Genomic DNA, 9,973 nt, shown 5'->3' with positions numbered 1-9,973 from the left:
AGCCGCGCGTGCGCAGTGGCGCGGGGAGGAGCGGGGACCTGGCAGCAGGGCTGCGAGGCTGCGAGCGAGCCGCGGACCGGGCGGGCGGCGGGCGCGCGCACCATGGGGGAGAAACCGGGCACCAGGTAAGGGAGGTGGGGCCACGCGGCGGGACGTGGGCGGCGGCTCGGAGCTGGTGCCGGGACGGTCCCCAGACAAGGACACCCGGGAGAGAATCCGGGGGCCGGACGCCTGGGTCCCTAGGGGGCAGCCATCCGGGGCCGCACGCCCAGGTCCTCGAGGATAACGAGGGGGACGCATGCTGGGCCCCTGTGCAGAAAGCGAGGGCTGAAGGGGACCAGGAAACCGGCGCCTGGGTTCTCGTAGGGATGTGGGGGCCGAACGACTGGGCTCTCCGGTGCGGGCTGCGATGCAGGGGCGGAGGAAGGAGGAGCAGGTGGCCAGCCCCGAGGGGTCGGGTATGGGAAGGCTGGATGCCGGGAGGGGATCCCCCCTCCCCAGACTCGTCCCGAGCTGCTGGAAAGCCTCCTGTCCAATGCCCCACGGGCAGTCGGGCTGTCCCAAGGGCCAGGTGGCTCTGCTTCCAAACTTCTGCCTTACCCCAGGTTGCCAGGAGCAACAGCTTCATCTTGGGGGAGCGGAGTGCATGACGACCCTCCCCGCTTCTGGGCCTCACTCCTCTTCCCGGAGGTGAGGGAAGCCAGTATCTGCCCTGGGCACGCCATCCACTCCCCGGATGTTTTCTGTGCAATCGAGGCTCCTTCCTTCCACTGATACCCCGAGTTCTCTTTTTTGGTCTCTAGCAAAATCCACTTCCTGTTGTGGCCCAGCACCCCCAAGGGGGCAGTGGGTGAATGCCTGAGTCCCTGGGGAGCAGGAGGAAAAGAGGAGAAGATTGGGGCTGTGTGCCTCTGTCCAGAAGGGATCGGGAACAGGGCCCTGGTACCAGGCTGTCACTTGTTCCGCCAAAGATGATCACAGGAGCCCCGCTGCTCCCCAGCCACAGAGTAGGAGAACCCAGGCTTCTGAGCAGCAAGTCGAGCAGTAGTGGAGAGAGATGACCAGAGGGAGGCCTGATGTCCCGGATCAGGGCTCAAACACCCCCCGGAGAAAGGGGAAGTCGCTGACTTGAGGGAGGCCCCCAATTTCCGTTATGTGGTTCAGGGAGGGGAATGGATGGACCAGAGGGGGGACTGCTGACTTGGCACAATTCCCGCCACCCCCATCCAGTTCTGGGCCACAGGAAACGGAGAGAACATCTGCTTCTGCGGGCCCCCTCCGGTCACCCCCATGATCTGCCTCCTTGGCCAGCCTCGGTTGGGTCAAGAGGTGGTGCTTTATTCTAGCTGCCGCCGTATCAGCGCTTACTCTCCCTTATTGCGTGGGGATACCCAGGGACTTCCATACCCTTTGCCTTATGGCCTTTGGATATCTTGACCTTCTGGGAAGAAGGGGGAAGTGAAGTTGTAAGAGCAAAAACTAGGTGGGGAGAAGGCAGCGTTGGAGGAAGGATGGGCCGGTTGGCAGGAGATCCGAGGACCCTTCCAGGGATCGCGGCTGAGCGGATTGGGATAAGTGACGTCAGGCCCGCAAGTGGCCAGAGCACAGGGGTCTCTGGACACCTACCTACCCTCTCAGCAACGGGTAGAGTGCGGGCTTCGAGCGTTTCAGCTCTGGGAAGCGAGAATCCCCCTCAACTCAAGGAACTTAAGCCCAACTGCAGAGACAGGAGAGTGTAACGGCTTCCTGACAAAGAGCATGGGCTCAGAGCCAGACTGCCTCTGATTTATCTGAATCCCACCATTTACTTGCTCTGGGGCCTTAGGCAAAATCCTTCCCCTCTCCTGTGCCCTCGTTTTTCCTCACCTGTGAAATAGAACTATTAGGTCCTCCATCGTTGGGTTGCTAAGACTATTAAATGAGATAACACATGCCCCCGCTAAATGTCAGCCCGCACCATCATCTTCATGGTCCGGCGGGCATTGTGCCGGGGATGCCCGACTGGATGAGGTCTGTGACGTCCACGGTCTACCTAGTGACACATGGTCCACAGCTAACTGCCCGGACACGCTATCACAAGTTTTACCACCGGTGAAACATCAGCAAGTGTGACGGGAACCCCCCGAAGAAAGGGGGGTAACGGGAGTCCGGGCTGGCTCTGCCTTCTGGAGGAGGTGATATCTGGGCTCGGCCTTCAAAGACAAGTGAGCTTCGAGGCTGCTGAGATCAGGGATGGGGAACCCTTGGAGGTTAACGGAGTAGGGCCGCGCTTAAGTAGTGCCTCCAGGTAGAAACCATTTCAGGAGCGAAAGCCAGGGCCACTGCCCTCCAGGTACTCCGGCTGTCTTTGGAGCCCAGAGAAGACAGGTGGAGGGTTCGGTCTTAGACCGACACGACTACCACCTGCCTATTCGGGTCCCTCCGGGGGATGTCCTCTGGGAAGAGCCTGGGTGGTTTCTGGGCAACCAGTGACTACTGACTGCCACAGGAGGGGACCTAGAGTGAGAGTGCACGGAGGAGGGGGGGGCCCGGGAACATTAAGGACCTGTGGCCGCCCTTCTGGTGAGAAGTGGGAGGGGTAGGGCTGGCAAAGCCCGGAAGCCTCCGGGCTGAATCCTGGGGGCGGGCGAACCCGGCTTCTCAGGCCGGCTCGGGAGGTCCCTGCCGAGTCTGACGGAGGCAGTGGGGCTTCCCTTTCTGTTTTGTTAGGGTCTTCAAGAAGTCGAGCCCTAACTGCAAGGTGAGTCGGTCTGCCATGCTGCCTCTCCTCCCAGCCCTCTGTGGGCCCGAGCAAGGCCCGGCCCGCGCCTAGATGATCCCCAGCCTCTAGCCCCCACTTCCTGTGACAGCTGAGCGCCCACTTCCTTCCCTCCTGAAGCCCCTTGCCGCCGCAAAGGCTGCTCGCCCCTGCACTCAGCCAGGGGCTGGGTGGGGACCGGCCTGAGGCCAGATGAAGGGGGAGGAGCCCCAAGCCCCAGCTGTGACCCTCTTAGGAGCCGAGCTCAGGGTGCCTGGGGCGGGAACAGTTAGCACCCCCCAGGCTATGGCCTGTGTATCCCAGAGGAGTGACACCACAGCCTGCTTTCTTTCTAACTGGCTGCCTGGGGCAAGTCCTCCCCAAGCCCCACCACCCCACCCCACATACACACACGCACACATGCACACGCGCGCACACACACACACACACTTGCTTGACTTGTGGGTAGAGGTGTGACAAAAGCCTAAAGGTCGGGTAGTCTGGGAAACCCCACTATTGTCCCCCGCTCTGAAGGAAACCCCGGGGGACACCCCAGCCTGGGGAGGCCATGGGCAGGACGGCCCCTCCAGGGTTCTGCTGCCCTGCACCCGCCTGCCCTGTCTTCCCTGTGTCCCTTCTGCATCCTCAGCTCACCGTGTACTTGGGCAAGCGGGACTTTGTAGACCACCTGGACAGAGTGGACCCCGTAGGTAAGTGTGCCCACGTCCCCCAAGAGGGGAAGAAGTCCCCGGGCCGAGGGATGGAGGAGAGGCCCTGACAGGAAATGAGCTCATGCAGCGGCGTCCCTTTCCCAGATGGCGTGGTGCTCGTGGACCCTGACTACTTGAAGGACCGCAAAGGTACCGGCCGAGGGGAGGTCGGGGCGGCAGAGGAGGACGGGGCCCCAGAAAGAGGGCGGAGAAGGCGGTGGGAGTGGGATTCGGGCAGGTTTCGCGCTGCCCAGGAAGGAGCCGCTGCGGCTAGGTGCTGGGGGGCTGGGGAAGGGGGGGCCCTGACCGCCCCGCCCGGCCCTCCCTCGCCAGTGTTCGTGACCCTCACCTGCGCCTTCCGCTATGGCCGCGAGGACCTGGACGTGCTGGGCCTGTCCTTCCGCAAAGACCTGTTCATCGCCACCTACCAGGCCTTCCCCCCCATGCCCAACCCGCCCCGGCCCCCCACCCGCCTTCAGGACCGGCTGCTGAGGAAGCTGGGCCAGCACGCCCACCCCTTTTTTTTCACAGTGAGGACGCCCCTCACCCTCTGCAGGGCAAGGGGTCTGGGACTGAGGTGGGGGGAGGGGGTGGCCAGGCGCCTGTCAGGTGCAGATCTAGAAGAAGGGTGGGAGGGGGAGCAGACCCACCTCCCTCACTCTGCCTGCCTTCAGGAAGCCCTTGTCTCTGCCTCCTCCCAGGGGCCCCTTCCTTCTTACTTTCTCACCCCCCGGCCTCCTCCAGCCTCTGAGCTGAGATCGGGAGAGAGATTTGGGGGCTCTCTGGGAGAACTGAAGCCTCCCCTTTCCTCTGCTGCAGATCCCCCAGAACCTGCCCTGCTCCGTCACGCTGCAGCCGGGCCCAGAGGACACGGGGAAGGTATGGCAGGAAAGGCTCTGAGGGCTCCTGGGACAGAACAGGGCCCAGTAGGAGCCTGGGGCACACCCGAGAGGGGGGCTGTCAGGGAGAAGCGGGGTGGGAACTGTCCCCGGTGGAAACACGGTGTGTGTGGGAGGGTCACCGCTCACGTGTGACTCAGGAGCTGCACGCCCATGGGGAGTATGGGGGCTCACCCGGAACAGCCCCGGGGCTCACTTGGCCAGGTTCTGGGCCTTTAGCAGAGGCGGGGGGGGGGGACGGAGCCCCAGGCCCCACACTCCTCAGACTGTGATGGGGCAAGAGTCCCTGATGAGGAGGAGGGAAGGAAGGGCGTAGTAGCAGAGGGGACTTTGTGTAAGACGTGACCTTTTCTCCTCCTCCTGAGGCCTGTGGAGTAGACTTTGAGATTCGAGCCTTCTGTGCCAAATCGCTAGAAGAGAAAAGCCACAAAAGGTGAGGGAACTGAGCCCCTGTATGGTTTGATCGTGTCCTCCCCTCTCCCAGGAGCCCCAGGCCCGTGGGAGGTGGGGGCGGGGGGGGGGCCGGTCTGGGTGTCTGAGGCCCGGCCCCTCCCACCCCTCCTCCCCACCCCCAGGAACTCTGTGCGGCTGGTGATCCGAAAGGTGCAATTTGCCCCAGAGAAACCTGGCCCCCAGCCCTCAGCAGAAACCACACGCCACTTCCTCATGTCTGACCGGTCCCTGCACCTCGAGGCATCCCTGGACAAGGAGGTGGGGTGCAGGAGGGTGACGCAGGTGCTACGGTGCAGAGGGATCCCCGGGGGAGGGCTGGAGCCGCATGTCAGGGCAGCACGTCCACCGGGCTTGGGCCTGGGTTTAGAGGAAGAGGGAGCCACGTGTCTGCGTGGCGGGAGGGGGGCACGCTAATAACAGGGACCCGCAAAAATCGACCGCATCCCCTCAAAAGCTGTACTACCACGGGGAGCCCCTGAACGTCAACGTCCACGTCACCAACAACTCCACCAAGACCGTCAAGAAGATCAAAGTCTCTGGTAGGAGGTGGGGGGTTGAAGGGGGTCTCGGGGGAGCGATTTTCAGCCCCAGGACATACCCTGACGTGAGAGGTCCAGCCGGGGGGCGGCAGGGGGCCGGCTGGTGGTCCGAGTGCGGCGGGCGGCAGTCTGCGCCCCCTGCGCAGCCGCTGAACCCCCCCCACCCCCACCCCACAGTGAGACAGTATGCCGACATCTGCCTCTTCAGCACCGCCCAGTACAAGTGTCCTGTGGCTCAGATCGAACAAGAGTGAGTGTCAGAATGGCCTCGGGCCCCCGCCTCAGAGCAGAACGGCAGGCCCCGGAGGGTGTGAGGTGGGGATGGCATTGTCCCCAACTGTCTCCACCTACGGGGGCCTTCCCTCCGCAGGCTGGTGGCTCTGAGCCGTTCGTTTCCTTGGGCGGGTCGAGCTGTGCCCAAAGGGAGAAGGGCTGGCGTGGGGTCAAAGCCCCCGGGGGTGGGAGCGACCTCGTCACCTGGCCCGGCCCCTCCTGGAGCCTCGTCCTCTCGCCCCCGCTCCCCAGTGACCAGGTGTCGCCCAGCTCCACGTTCTGCAAGGTATACACCATCACCCCGCTGCTCAGCGACAACCGAGAGAAGCGGGGTCTTGCCCTGGACGGGAAGCTCAAACACGAGGACACCAACCTGGCTTCCAGCACCATGTGAGGGGGGGCGGGGTGGGGGCAGGGGGTTGTCCTGCAGACCAGGAGCCACTGGCGCGGTCAGTGCCGGCTGCGCCTCGGGCTCTGTCCTGGGAGCCAGGGCTGTGTCCGGGCACAGGACAGACCGGAGATGCTAGGCAGGGCGGGCGGGCAGATCGGAGACCGGCGTTGAGAAAAAGCAAGGCAGAGAAGACAGATACAAGGCAGGGGTGTGGGTAGGGGGGGTGTTAACTTTAAGCAGGGTGGCTGGGGAAGGCATAACCCAGATGTGAATTCGGAGTAAGGACCCAGAGGCACAGGAGTCGTGCCTACGCAAGGAAGGGGTGTTCCGGGCAGAGGGAGCGGCAGGCCCACTCCAAGGTGGCCCGGGGCCGGTCTGTGGGAGGAAGCGAGAGGGAGGGGCTGTGGCACCTCTGGGCGGGGGCAGCCCCCAACGGCCACAGCTTCGCAGAGTCAGGGCTGGGTCCTGTTCTCCCCCCCCCCCCCAGCACTGGCACCCGTGTGCGAGGGCACGCTGCATGAGCACACACAGCGGGCCGGAGGCCAGCGTGGTGACAGCGAACCACAGGACAGGGGTCGGGGTGGGGTCAGGGTAACAGAACTAGACAGCGCGGACTGTCAGGTCACGAGGACTTCAGCTTTTACTGCGAGCGATGAGAAGCCACCAGAGGGTTCTGTGCAGAGGGGTGCTCGGCCGTGAGGAGAGCACAGCCCTGGCGGCCAGCGCCCGGACACTGATGGGAGCCCGCGGGGGAGACCTCGGGGCGCAGGGGTGCGGGGGGGCCGTGGTCTAGCTCCTCCCCCTGATTGCAGCGTGAAGGAGGGCGCCAACAAGGAGGTGCTGGGAATCCTGGTGTCCTACAGGGTCAAGGTGAAGCTGGTGGTGGCTCGTGGCGGGTGAGTGCGGCGGGGCAGCGCGGGGTCGCACTGTTTCCCGGGCGTGGCCGTGCTGGCCCCTCATGCTGCGTCTCCCGCCCCCCCCCCCACAACCCAGGGATGTCTCTGTGGAGCTGCCTTTTGTCCTCATGCACCCCAAGCCCCACGATCACATCACCCTCCCCAGGCCCCAGACAGGTGAGTATGCCACCCACCCCGAGCCCCCAAAGGGACGGCCTGAAGCCAGGCCGGTGGAGAAAAGCTGGCCCTTCCGGCACCCACCCACCCGCCCCCCTCCTCGCTTCAGCTGCTCCTGAGACAGACGCCCCCGTGGACACCAACCTCATTGAATTTGACACCAAGTAAGAGACCCTCCCCTGCCTTCCTAGTCTGAGCCCTTTGGACAGGGATTCCGGGACTCCCAGACCTGCCCTCTCCCCGCGGTCCCCTGTGGGGGCGGGCGAGGGCTGGAACATCACCTCCCCAGGGCCTAGCCTTCCGTGGGAGGCTGCCTGCCACCGTCCCTTCTTTGTCCCTTCTCGCCCACACGACCAGTCCTGTTGCTCCTGGGGCCCCCCTGTCTCTGGGAGGGCGGCGGGGGCACCGAGAAGAGGGTCTTGAGCCCTCACCTCACCCCTGCTTCCCACCGTCAAGCTACGCCACAGACGACGACATCGTGTTCGAGGACTTCGCCCGCCTGCGGCTGAAGGGGATGAAGGACGAGGATTACGAGGACCAGTTCTGCTAGAGGGGGGGGAGGGGGTGGGGCCGGAGGGGGAGGGTCCCAGCCCGGCCGCCCTCCCTGCGCTCAGCACCGAGTCCTTGGCGGACCCCTCCGTCCTCCCCCGCCTGTGGCTCCCGGACACGCACTGGACCCTTCTCTTGTTGACCGTGGGCATTACTTGTTTGACCCCAGCTGTGCCTCCACAGCCCCCCCAGCCGGTGGCTCAAACCTGCATCTTCTGGAGGGGGTCCTGGAAAGGGGAATGACAGTAGGGAGAAGGGGAGAGAGCTCCCACATCCAACATCCCCCCCCCCACACACACACACACACACTCTGCCTCCTTCTCCTTCAAGAGGAGACCCTGGGGTGGGGGGCGAGGCCACTTCTTTGTTTCTGAGCATAAAGAAGAAAATAAACGTTTTAATAGGCGCGAGTGTATGTGCTTTCTGTGCAGCTGCTGAGGGCACACAGGTGCTCGTCTGTGACTTGTGCTCGTGGCCGAGCACCCAGGCAGCCTCTCCTGTGTCCCGGCACAGTGCCGGGCACAAGGCTTGTCAAGAAACGTCCCATCGAATGGGCTGTGACTGTGTTCCAAGGGCAACACAGAAACTGACTCGGTCAGTCCAGACTCACAGGTACCGTTTGCTAAAGCCACGAAATACACTTAGTCATTTGTAGGGGAAATAGAAACTCACTTCCTGGGACGCCTGGGTGGCTCAGTCGGTCGAGCGTGACTCTTGATTTCAGCTCAGGTCATGATCACAGGGTCGTGGGATCGAACCCCATGTTGGGCTTGGAGCCTGCTTAAGATTCTCTCCCTCTGCCCCTCTTCCCTGCTCACTTGCTTTCTCTAAAATGAAATAAAATTTGGGGCGCCTGGGTGGCTCAGTCAGTTTAGCGTCTGACTTCAGCTCAGGTCGGGATCTCACAGCTCATGGGTTCAAGCCCTGCGTCGGGCTCTGTGCTGACAGCTCAGAGCCTGGAGCCTGCTTTGGATTCTGTGTTTCCCTCTCTCTGCCCTTCCCCCACTCATGCGCGCTCTCTCTCTCTCTCTCTCTCTCAAATAAACATTAAAAAAATTTTAATGAAATAAAATTAAAAAAAAAAAACAAAAACCTCACTTCCCTGTAGACCAGCCACCCTTGGGAGTTGGGCAGACAGACGCTTCCCTATCGCCGCTGACACATGTGACCGTGCAGTGACCTGCTGTGACAGTGTGTCCATCTCCACCGCTGTGTGACTGCTCACCCACTCCGTTCCTGGGGCTTGGTGGGAGCCTCCCCCGCCCCGGCCTCACCGGACATCCCACGGGGCCTGCCTGGCCACCCTCATTCTAACCCAGAAGCCACGGCTTGGGCGGCCGGTGGGGGTCACCGCTGTGGGCAGGTCCCAGAGGCAGCCCCCTGGAGCTCCTCAGGCACTCCCTGAGGCTTGGCCACTGTCCCAGGCTGGGCGGTGGGGACTGAGCGCCACCCCACTGGTGTGCCTCACCTCCGTCACCCACTCTGTCACCCACCCGTCCTCCCCTTTTTCTCTTAAGGCCCAATCATCCGTTCCATGAACGAGATCTTGGCGTTAAGTCCCTCTTAGGTGCCGGGCCTAGGAGAGGGGCGTGGCAGGGACCAAAGCAAACACGAAACCACTCCCTAGTTATCTGATGACAGCATGTGTGCTCTGAAAGAGCAGCACAGGAGCCACGAGAACGCGCGACAGGGAGTTCTGACCCAGGCTGGGGTCTGGGGAAGATTCCCCGGAGGAAGTGACCTTTGAGCAGGGAACCCGCGGGCGAAGAGGGGCCGGAGCATCCCGGGCACCGAGCGCGAGCGCAGGGACAGGGCGCGTTCCAGGCACTAAAAGAGGCCAGAGGGACTGAGGGGCAGAGACGGCCAAGGGCAGAGTAGTTCCAGATGGGGCTGGGGGGCTGGCGGGGCAGCTCACACAGGCCTCTAGCCTACGGCTCACCGCCTCACGTCAGACCACCGTTTACCCACAGGTCTGAGTCCTGTCAAAACGCCAGTGACCTCGTGCGCCCCTCTGCAGAGGCCGCTGCCCCGCCCACCCTGGCCTTTGGTCACAGAGGAGGAACCGCTGGCATCCCTCTGGTTCCCGGGAGCTCGCTCGTTGGCCCACGGACCTCTCGACCTTCTCAGGGGGATCGGGGCCCTCTGGGAGGCACAGTGAAAACGCGGAGCCCCAGGCTCTCCCTTCCCAGACTCTGGTTCGGCAGGTCCCAGGAGGAACCCACCAGCGTGGATTTGGGGAACTGACACACAATTTGAGAAACAGTGTCTTTTTTTTTTAAGCTTTTTATGTTTTTTAATGTTTTTAAAAAGGAAAAAGGGGCACATGATTTAAACAAACAAACATCGGAA

General features: G+C 62.9%; 1 protein-coding gene across 4 annotated transcripts; it reads left to right on the top strand.

Annotated features, from left to right (window-relative positions):
* Positions 1-8,030, top strand: ARRB2 (arrestin beta 2). Of its 4 annotated transcripts, none has more exons than XM_086685745.1 (15): positions 1-125; positions 2,710-2,740; positions 3,387-3,447; positions 3,553-3,597; positions 3,781-3,977; positions 4,267-4,326; positions 4,712-4,779; positions 4,922-5,057; positions 5,254-5,338; positions 5,516-5,588; positions 5,864-6,001; positions 6,815-6,898; positions 6,996-7,075; positions 7,185-7,239; positions 7,532-8,030. In XM_086685745.1, exons 1-15 carry the CDS (start codon positions 103-105, stop codon positions 7,623-7,625), a joined length of 1,230 nt encoding a protein of 409 aa, XP_086541871.1. In that variant the 5' UTR covers positions 1-102; the 3' UTR covers positions 7,626-8,030. The 4 variants fall into 4 exon arrangements, with proteins under 4 accessions (XP_086541871.1, XP_086541873.1, XP_086541870.1 ...); XM_086685747.1 differs by lacking the exon at positions 1-125 and adding an exon at positions 144-436; XM_086685744.1 differs by lacking the exon at positions 1-125 and adding an exon at positions 632-690.
* Positions 8,031-9,973: the final 1,943 nt, after the last annotated feature.

This window comes from Puma concolor, chromosome E1 (assembly GCF_028749965.1).
Source record: "Puma concolor isolate L17-30 chromosome E1, mPumCon1.1.hap2, whole genome shotgun sequence".
Lineage (NCBI taxonomy): Eukaryota > Metazoa > Chordata > Mammalia > Carnivora > Felidae > Puma > Puma concolor.
The sequence above is the reverse complement of the archived record's forward strand: the minus strand, read 5'-3'. Positions and strand labels throughout refer to the sequence as shown.

What these genes read in the sequence shown, in the direction of transcription:
- ARRB2 (XM_086685747.1), top strand. Translation starts at nt 369, where the DNA reads ATGTGGGGGCCGAACGACTGGGCTCTCCGGTGCGGGCTGCGATGCAGG. An exon ending in CTACTTGAAGGACCGCAAAG is followed by an intron (nt 3,598 to 3,780) that starts GTACCGGCCGAG and finishes CTCCCTCGCCAG; the next exon opens with TGTTCGTGACCCTCACCTGC. An exon ending in CAAGAAGATCAAAGTCTCTG is followed by an intron (nt 5,339 to 5,515) that starts GTAGGAGGTGGG and finishes CCCACCCCACAG; the next exon opens with TGAGACAGTATGCCGACATC.